Source organism: Stegastes partitus, unplaced genomic scaffold (assembly GCF_000690725.1).
Source record: "Stegastes partitus isolate 25-593 unplaced genomic scaffold, Stegastes_partitus-1.0.2 Scaffold138, whole genome shotgun sequence".
In the NCBI taxonomy this organism is placed as follows: Eukaryota; Metazoa; Chordata; class Actinopteri; family Pomacentridae; genus Stegastes; species Stegastes partitus.
Window position 1 is genome coordinate 724,881 of NW_007577869.1, and position 18,350 is coordinate 743,230.

Below are 18,350 nucleotides of genomic sequence, written 5' to 3' on the forward strand. Positions count from 1 at the left end.
TGACAGAATAATGAACGTATTCATGGTTGTGTTCAGACACTCACAGTATTACTTTAGTTAAGGTTACAGAAACATTGTGGTTTTGGTTGTATGATAAAAAAGGAAAAAAATGAAGAAAAAAAAAATCCACAGAGACAAGATGTGTTTACTTTTTCAGTAATTAGCCGAAACTATGATCTTTTCCTAACCCTGACCAAAGTGTTTCTGTTTTTTTGGCTGAACGTAACCACATAGCAGGATGCAGACTCTTTCCTTGACAGAACAAACATATTTGCAGGCGGCAGTTACATTCTTCCCAAAGCTATCAGGCAAAACAAGTTCTTAGAATAAAAATGTAATTTCTAGGAGACGGGGGTTGAAGCAAATGCGTGCTGGGATGTGTATTTTGTGTCCGTGCTGTTGGTATATCTCACTGGGACAGTTAAATTACTGTAACTACACTGCTAACTGCTCTAACTACACAGTTTTTTTGTGATAAAAGCAGAGTCACTTGATACCTGACTGACAGATTCCTCAAGTGAAAATGGCCGGCCTCCTTATTTACATTCTGTGCTGAAGGCTCAATGTCAGTAGCTGAGGTTATTCTGCTGCATTAGCAGAATAGGAAAAGTGTCTGCCAGTTCTTCAACTTTCATTAAAAGTAAACCTTTTAAGCCAAGCGCTGCTGCCTGCCCAGACCCCCCTGACAATAATGTACTAACTGTTCACCCGCCAAACTATCAAACTATTTTATATTCCACACCTGCTAGGCATTAGACACAGTGGTCCAACCTGGCCATGCAAACACAACAGAACTCCCTTTGTTGGGGCCTCAGGACCATTATGCTGGGTGGGTACGGCGGAAAAGTGTTCCAGAAACACTTTATCAGAAGGAGATAGACACACTACAGGCCTTTGTGCTCCCTGTGACACCATGCTCTAACGGCAGGCATTTCCTGCTCCGAGAAGGCAGGTTTTACAACATTTAGGGAGAGGTATTTTAATTGGAACCACCTACAGCCTGACAGTGGCCTCAGTGGAGAAACATGGAAAAGCTGTTGAGAGCAGCTCGGGAGGCTCCCCACGGTGTCGCACAGCTAACTAGCCGCTACAGGCTGCCTCTCTCCATAAAGGACAACATTTGATTTAGAAACCAGTCGATAAATGGTGAATATTTTCATCTGTCTTTAAGAGTGTGGCTGGCAGAAAGTCTGACACTGGTTTGTCATAAATCTCTAAGAGGGTGGGCTCACTTTTCTAATGAGTCATTTATAACAACGGCAGCACCGGCAACTGTTTTGAATTTGTTTTGTTGTTTGGTCCCATTGCATTGTGTTAATGTGTGCATCCATTAGGTTCATTAATGAGTATTTTCTTGAGGCATCTGTACAACGTCTGTTTCATGTGGGGACAGCACAGTAGGAATCCCATTAAGGTTTTTTTTCTTGACAACTTCTGCTGACTCGTTAGACATCAAAGACAGATGTAGTTAATGGCATTATTCCCGATTCTTTGGCGCAGCTACAAACAGCGAAAATGTTGCACATTTTGTTTTTCGACAAACAAACACACATGTAGGATGCTGTGTTTGTGCCCCCCTGTGTTTTCTCTCTAGATTTTGGCCTCTAAACCACTTTTTGATCCATCAAACAAAAAATGCCAGCGTAGAATTATCAACATTATAACTTAATTAAACCAATAAACATCTTTTCCTGTCCTCCAAGAATGAAAAAAAGGACCTTCTAATATACATTTGGATGTAACTCTCAGATCAGAGGACAAAATGGATTGTGGTTGTACTTTCATTGCCCTAAAATTAAATAATTTACATTTATTTTCTTTCTTTTTATGCCCCAACAAAGAGGCAGATCCCTGCAATGTGACTGTGTAAACAGATTTATGTGGCCACAACATGAGCAATACAAGTACAGCCGCACATGGTAGTTAAAACTGCATAAATAGAATTAATAAAAAATATCCTCTTTTATCTTACTAACAGCAAAACCCTTCTCTCCTCCAGTTGTGGGCGACCATACATCAGACTGAGCCATGGGGAGGGCTCTATAGACAAGGGAGACAGGATACCACGATCAGGTATGCTCAGTCTTTTTTCTTTCTACCAGTATTACTGCCTCCAAGCAGCATGGGAACAGTGTTTGTGGGCATATATACTCAATCACAATTTTTTTCTCGATCTGTGCCCATTGCTATGTGCTGATATATGAGCTTAACCTGCTGGCGGGTTGTGAAAGCCATGTTACCTTAAAACAATGGTTAAAATTACAATATTTATCAAAGCCAGAAAATATAAAAACAGGAAGAATTGTTGGATTTTCAACTTTTTGATGATCCTTGAACTAATAATCCATCCATCCATTATCTGTACACCGCTTAATCCTCACTAGGGTTGAACTAATAATTCCTGATGGAAACAGACATAATAAATCATGAAATTCACTTTGTACTAAATGTCTGATTTTGAAGTTGCTAAAATAAACCTTTTTCCAGTAACCAGAATTGTTAAGGAACAAAAGGTTTGGCCAACCTTTTGGCATTTGGCAAAGTTTTGAGAGTTTTTGGCTGAACTAGGCCGAATATGCAAGCCATGCTTTTATAATAACGGGAACAATTAAAACATGTAACTAATAAAACATCTCTGATATGTAAAGCCACTATTGTTTCCCCCAAGTATTTGTGAGCACTTGTTAAATTGATATTTAATGATTCAACTTTTTGATTTTTATAGAGTTCAAAGGGTTAATGCACAGTGGACATGTTTGCAGTATTGAAAAACCCAAACAAATTACTGTCCCAAGTAACCAGTTTTGTATTAATGTTGCAGGGAAAATGCACAGAAGTTTTGAATGTATCTCACATATCTGGATCATTTGTTTTTTTCTGTGATTTTCTGTGGTTTTCTGTGCAAAGAGCAAACCTTGATGCTGTGCTGTTAAATGAAGATAACTGATGTTAACCATTTTCAGCTAAAAGTAAACATCCTATTTAGTCAGTTGTGGTCACAGGGCAAAAAATTCCTACATATTTGGCACCAATAGTGACCAACCAATCTGCTACTGTAGAAATCCAGTGAGAACTCACACTGCTCTCTAAAGCCCTGCCGCCAACAAACACAGTTGTCTTGAATACGGGGCGTGGCAGCAATCAAATATGCTGCAGTGTTAATTAACACAGCACTCACCATCTCTGGGACCTTAATTCTGAGAATTGCAGAAAATAACCTATTATAGCAAGCCAGGATTAAGGGAAGTGGATATAGCAGAGAAGCAAATCCAACACCCCAAGAAACCAGATGATATGCATCAGTTTAAGGAGATTAACAGAGGATTTTCCCCTCAGGGCGCAGTGTGACATCTCTTTGTTTTTCTTTTACTAGCAGAGGACCAAGTGGTGGTGTCATCAGACTACGACAGCACCCACGAAGCCAACCACAGTGACAGCAGCGATGTAGCACACACAGGGGAGGACATTGAGGAAGGAAAAAACCCTTCCCAGAATGTCATCCTCCACGCACTAATACCTCCTGAGGTGAGAAGAGGCAGAGCGACTGTCTCAGACACATGTGCCTTTCGTCACATTGATGCTGGCCTGTGATACTGTATAACTCATGCAACATAAAAAACAAATGAATAATCAGACCATTATTGCGACATCTAGTATTTACATTGTATTTCATGTCATCACCAGTTTTCTCTGTGTGCCACTTGTACAGGACAAACCAATTCTGGCACCAGAGCCGTTATTAATGGAGGACTTGGAGCCGCTGATGAGTCAGCTAAACAATTGGAACTTCCCCATCTTCACCTTGATGGAGAGGACCAATGGGAAATGTGGGAGGATCCTCAGTCAGGTGAGAACATCTGCGAGAATTATTGATTGAGTGTCAACACAACTGTAGACAAAAATTAATCCAAGAAACATTCTTCTAAATTTATTACTGAATAAAAGGAAATGAAGCCTCTATGATACGCATAGAGTATACTTATCTGCAATACTGCGATCATGTCACTTAGATTTAGGATTTTCAGATTTATGTTTATTGAAACTCTTACTTATCAAATGAAAAAGGAGCCTGGTGATGTTCACAGACGCTCTGACGGTTGGATTTTTGTGTTCCAGGTATCGTACAGGCTCTTTGAAGACACTGGCCTGTTTGAGACCTTTAAGATCCCAGTAAAAGAATTCATGAACTACTTCCATGCCCTGGAGAATGGTTACAGAGACATACCATGTAAGTTTGAATCTCATACTGCTTGTTAAGTTTTTCATTTTGCTTATAATCTTGTTTACACCTGTAACAATGAAACCAGCCACTAGAGGGAAATGTCATACAGTCTATCCGGTGTTAGTCATATATGACCCTATGCTGCCTTTATGTTGTTGTGAGACACACAGCAGCCCAACAGTGCGCCCTGCTGGAGAAGATCACACACACACACACACTGAACACACTTGTTTTCTTCTCTAACCCAGATCACAACAGGGTTCACGCCACAGATGTGCTTCATGCAGTCTGGTACCTCACCACGCAGGCTGTGCCCGGTCTGCCCAGCCTCATCACTGACCACGGCTCTGCCAGTGACTCAGGTACCTCCAACCAGCACATGCATGCAGACATTTGCAAGTCCTGTTGGGGGTGCTGATTTGTATGTGAATCCATCAGCCCAAAAAAGTGCATTGAAAGGTATTATAGTCTGGAAAAGTTGCTATGTAGGAACAAATAAAACAAATAAGCATACCTTTTAGTTTAGTTTTCACTTTTGATGAATAATTTATGACAGTAAAGGTTTTCTATATGTAGGCCAGAGTTCATTTGGATTTTTTCTTCTCCCTGCAGCCTCACTGTGAGCCATCTCATTAATGTCAGGGCATCAGACCTGCAGGAATGTGTGTTCTTATCCTATTCACAGTTTGTCTTATCTTACTGAGGCTTTTGGCACTTGCATTTACGTACCAAACACTATTTGAAGTCTAGAACAGCATGAAATTGCAGGCAGATTAGAGTTCCCTCTTACTCATATTTCCATAACCTAATTTGTATGCCTTACTAGGGCCATCCCTTTGATCCACATATAAGTGGATTTGAATGTTCAAGTGTGTGTGTGTGTGTGTTTTGGTGTGTATGTGCTCTGGAGTGCTCAGACATGTGTGCATGAAAGTAGCATATATATGCTGTGTAAACTCTACCACCCTGCTCTTCAACCCTCCTCACTTTGTCTGCTCCCCCGTGGCTAGACTCCGACAGTGGAATAACGCACAGTCATATGGGCTTCCTGGTTTCAAAGACCTACACTGTGTCAGAAGACGGTTATGGCTGCCTGTCAGGCCTCATACCTGCTCTGGAGCTCATGGCCCTTTATGTGGCTGCTGCGATGCACGACTACGATCACCCAGGGCGGACAAACGCTTTCCTCGTAGCCACCAGCGCTCCACAGGTACTCGAGTTATTCACCCTACAATATCAAACCATATGTGATTAGGATGAAAGTATGTACAAGTTTACTTGATTTACTGAAGTCACAGTTTGTTTTTTCTTGCACTACGCATTTTTAACTAGCAGAAATAAATTAACTGAACTTGAGAAAACAAGTTCAATAAACTCAAGATATTAAGTTGAATCAACTAGTTGCATAGACAAATGGTTACAGACAGACTTTTCTTTAACACTTTCTAATTTTAAAGATTTTTCTTCATCATTTACCATTGAGAACCTACAGTGTAATTTGTTGAAGTAATTTTTGACCAGAGTCTGTACCGAGAAGATCGGTGAGGCAGCTCCTGGTTACTATGAGATAAATTCTAAGTCTGTGGATGTAGGGACTGAATTCAGAAACAACCTTTGTCATGGTTAGAATTGTTTTGATTAATAGGAAAAGAAACAACCACAAATTAATTTAGCACTTGTTAGGGAAACACAGCATGTTTCCACCATGTCTGTTCTCTCAAACTACAAAATACAAGAGTCACAGGGCAGTTTTATTTCTCACAATGCCTCCTAGGAAGTCGTGCCTATATGCTTTCTTAATTTGTTGTGTTGAGAGGATTCTCAGCTGTCCATTCATTCACCTCATCATTTCAATTCAAAATGCTCCAAGTTAAACTCGTGTTTTGATGTTCTAAAGTGGTTGGAAAATTAAAATTAGATTTATTTGCTATTAAGTAAAACTAGCAATACTCATTCACTTACATTTAACCAGAAAGCATAAGTTGCTTTGACTAAACTCCTCTCTGATGTTTTACAGCGTAATAATTAGAAGAATGATATTTAAAGTGGCTATTTTCTGCCACTTGGTCTGTTTCACTGTCAAACTGCACTGGCAGAGCTGATGCAAATCACCAGTCTTTGACAATGTAATCAGACAATCACCGGTTTCCGTGACATCTTATTGCCTGTCAGACACTGACAGGTCACAAGTGTGGAATTGTACTATTCAGTCTGGTTGGAGACGATGTTTTCCTCAGCATGTCTTGATACTGAAAGACAGCTTATCTGTCACGGAGTAGAACTATGAAGTCCACTTTACTTGACAATAGTTTGGAAGCATAATATGGTTTTGGTTTTTGTTACGACTTTGAAGTTATCTACATTATCTAATACCACTTTTTATTCCTTTGTTTTAGTACCGTATGCACAGGCTAGTTGGATTCATTTGCAAACATACTTATGTAGATTGTTTGTGTGTGTTTGCAGGCAGTGCTCTACAACGACCGCTCGGTCCTTGAAAACCACCACGCTGCCTCAGCTTGGAACCTTTTCATGCAACAGCCGGAGTACAACTTCCTGGTCAACCTGGACCATGTGGAGTTCAAACGGTTCCGTTTCCTGGTCATCGAGGCCATACTGGCCACTGACCTGAAGAAGCACTTTGACTTCCTAGCTGAGTTCAATGCCAAGGTATTGTAATAGCGTAACTTTGGTTCTTTGTGTTCTAAACTGAATAAAAGAAGACAAGCTTTTAAGAGCTAAAGAGTTCATACATATTGCGATTAATTCCCTTGAAAATTTATAGACAAAATCCTCACTTTTTAGCAGAGATTTGGGAATTTAAGTCAGTGCAAACACTGGGTTATGAATATGTGTCTTCAAATATAAAGTGTACCAATTGCATGTAAATATTTCTTTTAGATTACTGTCTTTAAAACCAGGTGTTTGAAAACCAGACATTACATTATTCAGTTTTTTGGGTCAAGCGTATTGAATCGAGGTACTTTCCTCATACCTCAGCTGTTACAATACTGAGAGTGAGCTTCAGGGGAAAGGAAATATCCCGTGGTGTTCGAGGTACTGGTCTGTTTGTGCAAAAAAAAAAAATTGCAGCACTTTCAATATGCTCAGCTCAAGTCAGCAACACAAAGCACTGTGCAGCTTTTCAAGAACTCATTTAAGTGCAGAAAAAAATGTTGGCTTTGGATTTGAGAGTCCTGGGTTTTTCCATTGTGGGTATTAGTACAGTGGTGCTGCTCAATGGCCAGGGCCTGTCAGCTAGCATTGAGCTTATTGGCTTGGCTGCAAAAGCAACAGCAATGTCTCTTAAAGTACCCTGCTCTGCGCTTCCTGGAAGCAAATTAGCGTTCTGTGAAGTAGCCATCACGTTTTGTTCTTGATCTCCTCAGCTTCCTGAGATTCTCCAGATCTAAAGCTCATTAGGCAGACAGTCACTAGAAAAGAGGAATTCCAAACAGCGCAGAGATTAGCTTTTAAAGTGGTGCCTTGTCTCTAGAAATACGTTGTTTAGCAAACATTTTATCCTGAGATTTCATTTAGATAAATGTATAAGAAGCAATACTACAGGTGCCTTTAAAGAACTGTGTTTGTAACCTCTACTTTTTTAAATAAAGCACATTTCATCATGACAAAAAACTATCATCAGTGCATTCCAGCATTGTTGTGCTCGAGACATTAATACAAACATGCAATCTCTAAACAGCCCAGCACATGGCATTACATTTACATAACATCTACATATCAGACACTGTGTCCGCCAGCATGTGTGAGTACGCTAAATGTCGGCATGTCTGTTTGTTGATCCCCCAGGTGGGTGATGATCCATCTACAGGTATCGACTGGTCCAATGAGAATGACAGGTTGCTGGTCTGCCAGATGTGCATTAAACTGGCTGACATCAATGGGCCTCTGAAGTGCAAGGACCTACATCTGCAGTGGACGGAGGGGATTGTCAACGAGTTCTATGAGCAGGTGTGTACACCGGCCCTGATGGGAACCATGGCCTCATTTGTATTTGCTAAACTAAAGATCAGTGTACTGTCATGTTTGTGTGCGGGAGGGAACATAACAACCCTCGCCTGCATAATACCAAACACTACAACCCACAATATCTCATGAGTTGTTAGTGGTATGGTCAGTTTGATGTATTTTATATATTCATAAAGTATTTATTTTATTGATTTAGATTTGATGACGTCAAACCTCATTGTTAAATCTATGTCAGCAAGAATTTGACTTAGATGCGTATATATAAACACTAATGTGCAGGCTATGTAATTTAAATTATATTATGTGTATGGCTGTACTTGTAAAGAAACCTCACCGACATCATGCATTCACAATCAAGTCTGGTTGTATTCTATGTCTTTGATACTACTATTAATAATTGCATCTGTATTCAAAAGCCTCCTATAGCATTTTACTATATTCCATAAGCCTCCATTTATTGTCCACAAATGATTGAAGTTCATACAGTAAATGAGCCATATTGTTGCTCTGGTTGACAAATTGCTTCATTACTGTTAACACAGATGAATGAAGAGCTTATTTTGAATTGATGACACATGCTCCATCTGCCAAACAGTGGCAGAACAAAGTAAAAGAACCCTTTGGAATGCATTCACGTGTTCATTTTTCTTAAAATCTGGTGAGATCACAACACAAAACAATCTTGTTGAACCAGAAACACACAAGTCATTGCATTGTCTGTCTCCGCACGGAATACATCAATTAAACCTTCACAGTGCAGGTGGGACGATGTATGTGAACCCTCAGGCTAATGAAAGCAGCACAAACTAATTAACTAAAACCGAAGGAATTAGCAAATCTGGAATCCAATCAATGAAACTAGATTGGAAGTGTAGGTTACATCTTCTTTAACAGAAAAAGGACATTTTGTTTGCTTTTCACAAGAAACACAGACTTTTGTTCATTTTCATAAAACTGGAATGTGTTGTACAGTAATGTCAAAAGGTTTTAGACATTCATCAGTCCACAGTTGGACAAAATGTCTAATGACTAATGGATAAAAAATAACATAATGTGGCTTTTATCCCTCGTTGTGGTTGCACAGCTAAACTGACTCCAAAATAAAATCTGCCTTACGCAAAGCATAGTGCACTATTACTGTTTGTTTCAAGACATTTATTAAATGGTGAAAGTGATTCTTAGTTTTAGAGTTAAATCTTTTGGAAACAAATAGGATCAGCACTGCTGATTTCTTGTCGTGGGATTCAGTAAATTAACAAACAAAAAAATCCTAAATATAGATCTAGAATTCCAGTCACTGAATTTTTACCTCCTCAGTAGTGGAGTTTGTAGCAATGCCCTCATTCTGCACATCTAACCCACACACACACATCAACAATATATTTCAACTACTCACAATGTTTTTTTCTCCAAATTAAATGAAGTACAACAGCATGACAAGATTAATTGTGGTTTTGTGGTGTTTTACGTCACGTCGTTCTATTTTGCCCCCCAACGCATAGAAGCAAGTGCAGATGCTAAAATACAGTCCTCCCTTCTTTATTTTTTTCTTCCACATAGGCTTTTGGATGTCAGGCACAATTGATTTTGCTCTCTTAATTCATTTTTCATTCAGTCCCTTTGACATATTGAGATAGTAATGGCAGTGCTCCCTCTGAGAGCTGCTACTATGTGAGGATCTGTCATAATTCCTTGACAAGATTTATGTCTCTATTGAGTTAGGTCAGTTATAATCTGCGTTTACATAGTAAGGCTCCATTACATTTACCTTTTAGTGAAGAACAGCAGAGACAGTAATGATATCTTGTAGGTTCTACTCTAAGAACAGGCTAATGATTCATATGTGCTGCACAGCTCACATACGTGGCTTTATTGTCGCTGGTATGAATCATATGCTATCATGGCCTCATTTTTATATACAGTGCTGCAATAGCAAACAGAACCTAGTTATGCCTGCGGCCTAATGCCACCCTCAGTGACCTTTGTCACAGTATGTCCTCTTGGCACAGAATGGCTGTTAATCTTTGCTAATTGCCTCTGGGTCAAGCAGAATATGTTCAGGCTAGGTGACACAGGCTGCTTGTTACAAGCCTCTTTGAGGTCTATGAGGGGAGACACAAAGTGCAGGAGCTCCGGAGGAGAAACGCTCTTCAGTGACAATAGTTTTAGTGATGCTAGATGTGATGACGCAAGCAGGGTACCCAGGCAACTGTCATTCAGGCTGGGCAGCAGCCTCTGATTACACTTGACAGTCTTGAAAGTCCAACACCCTTGAAAAAAAAGCAGCCAACAAAGCAATACATGTCCTCCTAGATAATGAATGTGTTCAGCCATGTATACAGAAGATACACAGCGCAATGCACACGCACTTCCACATGCAGCACAAGAAAACATGCAGACAGACCCTTGAGGATGAGGTTTATTCACCTTGCTGACAGGCTTTCTGAAATGATGATGTATGAAACAGGATCTGGGTGAATCAATGTTTTTATTCTAGATAAAGCTCTGGGCCTGCAGGGGCCGACAGATAATGGAGCTTAAGTTTTATCCCAAAACTATGAACTTGTAGTCAGTTGGATAGCTTGGTTAGAATACACCTGGCCACTGTATTCACAGACACCCAGCTGTTAGGACGTCGTCATGGTGACAGCAGGATCTCAGAGCTCCTCGTCTACTTAACTGTCCAGAAATTCCATCAAATTGCAGATCCATCTGAGATCCAATCTTTCAATGAATCTCATTGTGCTTTAAATTAGTATGTCGCTGCTCTGCAGAGACAGAGACGTTCTACTGTATAGGGTATGGGATGACACTTGGGGGCAGTTACCAAGGCAACCAGGAAACCTTGCTGTAGCTGTTATTCATTCACATCCATACAGACGTCATAGACAGCACGCATGCTGCGCTTTTCTTTTGGCTCTTGTCTAGAAATGACTGTCTTGGATACTTTTGATTCTGTTCAATTCAGTTTACAGTCTAATGACATATTAGGTTTTGGTTCTGTTGTTTTACTGATGAAGAGCTTCTTAGAAAGTAGCATCTAAGAGAAGGACTAATAATTGGTTTCAAAGTGGGCAACAGCTGTCTTGGTATAATCGAGTCTATGCCTGTAGTTTGTCATCCTTGTCTTTAGGACACAGAGCGACAGCTGGATTTAAATATACTGCTCAAAAAAATTAAGGGAACACTTAATCATCACAGTATAACATCAGTTCAACCAAACTTCTGAGATATCAATCCATGTTGTTATGAAGCTTAAGTGAATGTTAATCCCCCCCTCAGTGAGTTAGTCATTTTGTTTCCCACTGCCTAGTCATTGATATACACTGTGTAGTTTAATAAATAAGAATGAAGTATTCTCTTACATTTTTGATCAGTATATATGTTAAGAACCAGGTTGGAGAACTATTGGTTTATTCAAAGCTTTACCGCCAAAGTGTCTCTTTTTTGTTGCACCCGTCATACTGTTTGTTTTGACTGATGGCCGTGCTGTAAATAATGTTCTGTGGTTTCATCTCTCTGGATGAAGTAGGCAGAAAACTGCTAATTCTTACACTGTTAAGACTCAGAACCATCCCTAATTGTTAACAAGTAAGGGATGTTATGTGTGGTGAAATGTGAGTCATGCCATGTTTTGGGATAATTTTGCACCAGTGTGGCTCATGCACTTTTTTTGTTTGTTTGTTTGTTCTGCAGGGTGACGAGGAGTCCAGCCTGGGCCTTCCTATCAGCCCCTTCATGGATCGAGCAGCACCACAGCTGGCCAAACTCCAAGAATCGTTCATCACACACATCGTTGGACCGCTTTGTAACTCGTATGATTCAGCCTGCCTCATGCCCGGACGATGGGTGGAGCCCAACCCAGAGGCAGAGGAGCCAGAGATAGTGGAGAATGAGGAGGAGGAGGAGGAGGAGGAGGAGGAGGATACCGCCGAGGAAGACACATCCACCAGCTCAGAAGCATCACGTAAGCATTGTAGTCTACAACAAAGCTACAGTCGAGGCTCGAGGACAACCTGGAAATGATCAGAAGCATTCAGACTGAACACAGTGCAGTTGTCTGATTTCCATTTATTCTTTTTTATGGATATGATCAAATCCATGTACGGAGGATATTAGAGGATTATGTGACATGCTGCAGGACATTTACTGTCTTAATAGTAATAACATTAAACAGTTGTTCCTCTTCTGAATACTGGGAAATGAATTCATTTTGAGGATGTTTGTAGTTTAAAAACACTGCATTTCAAAACTGGATTAGAGAGCCACTTACCAGCACATGTTATAAAGGCTTGTTGGAAAGCCAAAGGGATGTTTGAGTAATCCTCTATACAGTGTATTTATAATGTATTCAGTATTTTTAACCCCCACACATTAAAGATTTATATCCAAAGGGAAATACATAAAATCATTGCTAAAATCAATGAGCAGTTCTTTTTAAAAAAAAATCTTTTATGACTCAAGTGTTGACAATGTGATGGCAAAAAACTGACTTGACTATAATAATGTCTCATTACTAGGAAACATTTGCATTCCTACATTTACATGGGGAATTACTAAACCCTCTGAAGCCCAAGACCCACCGGGGGGTATGAGATGTTTATGTTGTCTTTAAAAATATTACAAAAATGGTACAATTTATCAGAGCAGGGAACTGTAAAAACAGGAGTTAGTTTTAAATACTTTCTGACAGTCCTAAGAAAACAAATCAAATCAAAGCTTAAAATCATGATATTGCATCTAATTCACGTCTCATTCAAAAATTCACCAAAAACAAACTGTTTGCGCTTCACAAATTCTGTAAAAACACAAAAATTCTGCATTCCTCAGGGCAAGTGTAAAGCCATTAGCAACTCAGGTATGACCAACAGTCACATGACAAAAATTCAGGAAGTATTTCACTAAACTGCAATAAGTGTTCTTCAAAGAAAATGGCTGTGCGATTACTGCCATTTCCATCCATCCATCCATTATCTACAGACCGCTTAATCCTCACTATAGGGTTGTGGGGGGCTGGAGTCTATCCCAGCTGACTTAGGGTGAAGGCAGGTTCATCTGGACAGGTCACCAGTCTGTCACAGGGCTACACTTAGAGACAGACAACCAAGCACACTCACATTCACACCGGGATGAAGACACCAGGATCTTTCTGCATTGAACCGGTGACCTTCTTGCTGTGAGGCAATGGTGCTAACCACCAAGCCACCTTGCAGCCTCTGGAGCAAACAATGCCTACAAAATGTTTGGGGAAATGAGGGTTAATACTTTGCATTTAATTAGCAAAATAACAGAAAGAAAAAAATCCTTTAAGGTTGTAAAAGTGGTGAGTGATCAGGTGGAGGCTAGACAGTAAATTTTCAGTCCACATCCAAAGTTTTTAATCAAGATCTCTTCTTTTCTACCAGAAAAAGCCACTCCCAAGAAGAGGAGGAAAGTCTTCTGCCAGATCACCCAGCACCTACTGGAGAACCACGAGATGTGGAAGAAGGTGATTGCAGAGGAGGCCCAGAAACAAGGCCAAGGAGCAGAGTCTGTCCATTTAAACAATGTAGCTGAACCAATACTGGCCATTCACGAGGAGGAGGAGGAGTCAGGCAGCAGAGAGGAGGTGGTAGAAGGAGAGGATCCAGAGGAGGAAGTGGAGGAACCAGAGTGGCCCGAGTGTCTGAGGGGCAACTCTAAACCTCCCGAGGAACTAGAGGAGGGGGACCCACAGTGAAACATCCCAGGGGAAATCTGGCATCAGTCAGGACAGGGATGTGAAGAAGTATTACTTTTTTTCTTGTCCAATCAACTGACTCCTGTTTTTTGCCAGCACATCACTTAGACACAACACTGTAGATGTTTGGGAAATGTGTGCCTATACAGAAAAAAAAAAAAAAAAAACAGGGTGGGAAAAATTGTGCTTTACACATTTTATCTGAATATGCGGTTTCACCAAACATTTAAAGGAGCTTTCCATATTGCAATACGGGATTATTGGTGTACTTTGGGATACAGACTCTTTTGCTACTGTCAAGAGAAGAGCAAAGCCTGGTTGCACAGGCTTCAACCCAGTGTGGTAACACAGGACTGCAGAAATTTGCTGCCAATTTATATATAATTACTTTCTGAATGCAGTTATATATAGACATCACAGTTACTTGTACTTGTGTTTCAATTTTAGCTTTTTTTTGAGGCCTCACCTGGGCCATGATATGTTTTTTTTTTTCTATACAAGGATTATAAAGGGAGTCAAACAAATGAGGAACATTGGTGTAATTTTCTTCCTTTCATCTTCTGCCAAAATTAATCCCTCACCCATGGGCTTCAGCATACAAAATCAAATATTTACTCATAATATGTTTTACATTTGTGGCCAAATGAAGCACTTCACACTGTTCTGTGGAGCCACTTTAGTTTCACACAGAGGCTCGAGGCTCCTTTATACACTTAATACGTGTGTTCATTTGTGTGTACCTGTTTGTTTGTTTTTTTAATTAATTTGCTCATATGCACAATTCCTCTGCAGAGGACATAGACACGCTCAGCAGTTTAACTTTAATTTTAAATACAGGCAAATATGGTATCACTGTACCCAAACATTGTACTCAAGAGACCTGCACTCAAAAGAAACAGTGAGTTGTTGAAATGAATCTGTGCTGAATACAAGACCAAACGGAACAAATACTAATAAGTATTGGGAAAAACTAAGCAGGTAAACATTCATTTCAATACATCATACAGAATCATAAATACTAAGCTATCAAGTAAAAATCCCAAAATGAAAGTTATTTTGAAAAGGCTGTAGATAGACTAACCAACACCATGTCCTTTTTCTTTAGTATCAATTTCTGACTTCCTCATTACATAAATCCTGCAAACGATGCTGATCTTGAATCCTCAGGAAAACCTCAGTTGTTGAGTTTCAGTGAAATCTTGTGTGTCACTTGCGAGGGCAGTAAGTGAAAAACACACAGAGATAACAAAGCGGTTTAAAAACGTGTTCATAAAAGGCTGAGAACGAGGCTGACGTTAATGTCACGCACCCCTCCAACTATTTCTGTGATCTTTGCACATTGAATCTGTCTGACTCCTCTGCTGGCACCTCAGGGAGACATTCATTATCTTTGAGTTAAGACCAGGCACCACTCCAGAGTGCATCAGTTGGACGTAGTTCAGCCAAATATAGAGCACATCTGTTATGGAGAGGATACGTGAGCAAATTATTAGTCTGTCAGGTGACGTAGCTACGCCTCAAAATATTCATCCAGTAGCGGTGGTGAAAGGTGACGAGAGCTGAAACAGTTGCCCAGAATTAGCTGCTGTAGCTGTGTGATGCCGGTAAAAAAGATGGTTCCTTCCTTTAATGAAAGCGATATACAGGAGGGGATGTTTTTACATAACAATAATGGCTGCAGTTTGTACTGTTTTATCAGTTTTTCTTCTGTGAAACATCAAATCTGTCACATCCCATCACCCATACGGTGCTCAGACCTTGTCAGTCATGTTCTGTGCAACATCTTTGTCTAGTGGTCGAACACAGTCACATTTTCTTTCAAAGTGGTACTCATAAGCTTCAACAAATTATTGTTCCAGTGTACTTGAAGACAATAGCTCCAACTTTCAAACCGTCATGTAAACCAATTACATATCCAGCTTCACTGAAGTTTGACTTGAGCCTGGTGGATGTTCCTTTAGTCGCTGATATCCACATTGAAAGGTGACTATAAAGAATAAAGTAGTTCTTGAGCTGAATGAGTTCTCTCTACACTGAGCTGGCGGGTCAACTTTCTGTCACGAGTGCAGCGAGGCCATATGTAATGAATTATCTTCCACTAATCTTGTCGAGTTCTCATGACCTACATGTACATCTGAATCTCACGCTGCACTTCTGCTCTTCCACCGTAATCTCATTTCTTTAAACACACGTCAGCCTGCGCACATGCATATGACGGAGCTTGATTGAAATTACGTTGTGCGTTACAGATGTAGAACATCATGTGCTTGTACCCTTGCAGATCCTCGCATCAACGTACTCACACAGTGTTCCTGGCCGCGGTGAACAGAACACTGCATCCACAGTGGCCTGTTTCACTTCTGCCCTGCCTTTGCTACTGAGCGTCCCACAGAGCAGGAAGGTCCACACAAAAGCTCAGTAATTGGTTGACAGACTGATTAGTAAAACATTGGACTGACATTTACCCCAAACCGTAAATCAGACCCGAATTGTTAGAAGCCACTGAATCAGAACAGCTGCAGTCTTTCTCCTTTTTTTTTTTTTGCCTCAAATGATCGTGCATTGCCCATTGCATCTCATGCATGCTGGTTTTCTGTATGTTGGTGCATTTCATCCCTAATGAGCTGTAATCATTGTTACACACACAATGGACACATTGTATTTAGCTTGACAAAATAACCCAAATGTTGTACAGGAAAGCTGTTCAGTACAACAAAGCCATTTTAACTGAAGCGGTCCAGAATTAGACAAACACCTTTTTCTTTCAGCCATTTATTTGGTTAGTACACTTACGTAATTGCAACCCCAATAAAACAGTCCTGCTTCGTGAATGTATATATACAGTAGTGTAGAGAGTGTACGTGCGAGAGCAAGACAGCAGTGGTTTCTTTGAATTCTTCCATCGGCCCCTCTAATGTGACTCTGTCCTGTATTTAGTTATCTTGTACTGTCGGGGGAGAGAGGGATGCTACTTTTCCTCACAAGCAGAGACGGTGAAGTAATGAAGGGCAAAGTGATGCAGTAAGTAGTTCAATTCTTCACAGATGCTCAGATGAAATTGTTATTCACACAAGGTCCTATAGCATATTTCTCCTTGCGCTTCCTCTTTGATCTGCTTTGCCTCACTGGCACAAGTAGCAGAGCGTTCATGGCACAGCATCTCTCATCTTTAAAGGTAATTCGATTCTGTCCACTGTTGTCGGCGATCACGGTCTCCTACAGTGGACAGTGTGTGAATTTTGCCCCGTGGCTACATCTGTTTGGAGTCAGTACTTGTGTTTGAGCTGATACAGTATATCAGTTTTGTATTTTTTATGTCTTAATTTGTTTTTATTTGATTGTCATGCTTATTCACACGTGTACAATAAGTGTAACCATGGGAACCAAACAAGCTTTACAATTATGTAAACAAAATGAGATGAGTATTTTTATATAGTTGACACATGATTAAATAATGAATTGCTTTCTTCTCACTAGTACCTTGCACTTACCACATGTACTAAGGAAGAATATGTCCAAATACACAGTATTTGTGAACGTAAAATAATTAATTTCCTTGCAGGTTGATGCTCCATTTTGTACAATATACATATATGCTGTACAGTAAAGAAATTTTAAAACTACAAAAACTCTTTTAGATATACATTATTTATTTTTACCATTTTGTAATTTAGACACTATACTGTAGCTTCAATATTGCCAGACTTACTGGAAGTGCCTATATTGGTATTATGTATCATACAGTGAATATATTTGAAGATCATTAGACGTTGTCACAAACTGAACCATGTGGATGTTGTAATGTGAATACATTGAATTACAAGATTACAATTTCTGTGGTATCCTTGTGTCGGTATTGTGTTTATTTTTTTGCATTTTTTCTGCTTTATCTGCTTTTATCTTAATCTGCTTTATATTAGAATCTGTACAGATGCAACAGATTACACACTTTCCTGCTCAGTTCTTGGTGTAGTGTTTCATCAAGCCCTTCTTTGTGCTCAAACAGAGATCTTGATCCTAGACAGACTTTTATTTATTTCCACAGGATGAGTGTGTGCCTTTAAAGGACTTCTTTAATGTAGTATATGAACATTTCACATTGCAGATTGACATTTATTGGTGCTAGTTTTTTTTTTTTTTGCAAACATAACATACAGGCAGCACATCTTCATCTAGTGTTTAATCCTAAAGAATCTTTAAATACTTTGGGAGGTCACAAACAACTGAGATAAATATCTGATTATTATAAAGGGTTGTTTAAATGCCAGGCTGATTTTTATTAGGGTCCGAGCACCCAAAAGGGTGCGAAGACCCTATTGGAACTGCTCGGATTATTATTATTATTCGTGCCAAAGACACGCGTTTTTGAGGCCCTAAACATACTCGAAAACTCACCAAAATTGCCATGTACATCAGACC

At 39.8% G+C, this 18,350-nt stretch overlaps 1 protein-coding gene across 1 annotated transcript in view; it reads left to right on the top strand.

Annotated features, from left to right (window-relative positions):
- Positions 1 to 17,773, top strand: part of LOC103355233 (phosphodiesterase 3A, cGMP-inhibited) — a 76,640-nt gene extending 58,867 nt beyond the window's left edge. The window contains exons 5-14 of the mRNA XM_008278939.1: positions 2,000 to 2,073; positions 3,374 to 3,525; positions 3,710 to 3,847; positions 4,117 to 4,228; positions 4,471 to 4,584; positions 5,233 to 5,432; positions 6,689 to 6,892; positions 8,033 to 8,194; positions 11,909 to 12,179; positions 13,618 to 17,773. Coding sequence (XP_008277161.1) covers positions 2,000 to 2,073; positions 3,374 to 3,525; positions 3,710 to 3,847; positions 4,117 to 4,228; positions 4,471 to 4,584; positions 5,233 to 5,432; positions 6,689 to 6,892; positions 8,033 to 8,194; positions 11,909 to 12,179; positions 13,618 to 13,931 — 1,741 coding nt within the window. The 3' untranslated portion in view covers positions 13,932 to 17,773. The remainder of the gene's footprint in view (positions 1 to 1,999; positions 2,074 to 3,373; positions 3,526 to 3,709; positions 3,848 to 4,116; positions 4,229 to 4,470; positions 4,585 to 5,232; positions 5,433 to 6,688; positions 6,893 to 8,032; positions 8,195 to 11,908; positions 12,180 to 13,617) is intronic.
- Positions 17,774 to 18,350: the final 577 nt, after the last annotated feature.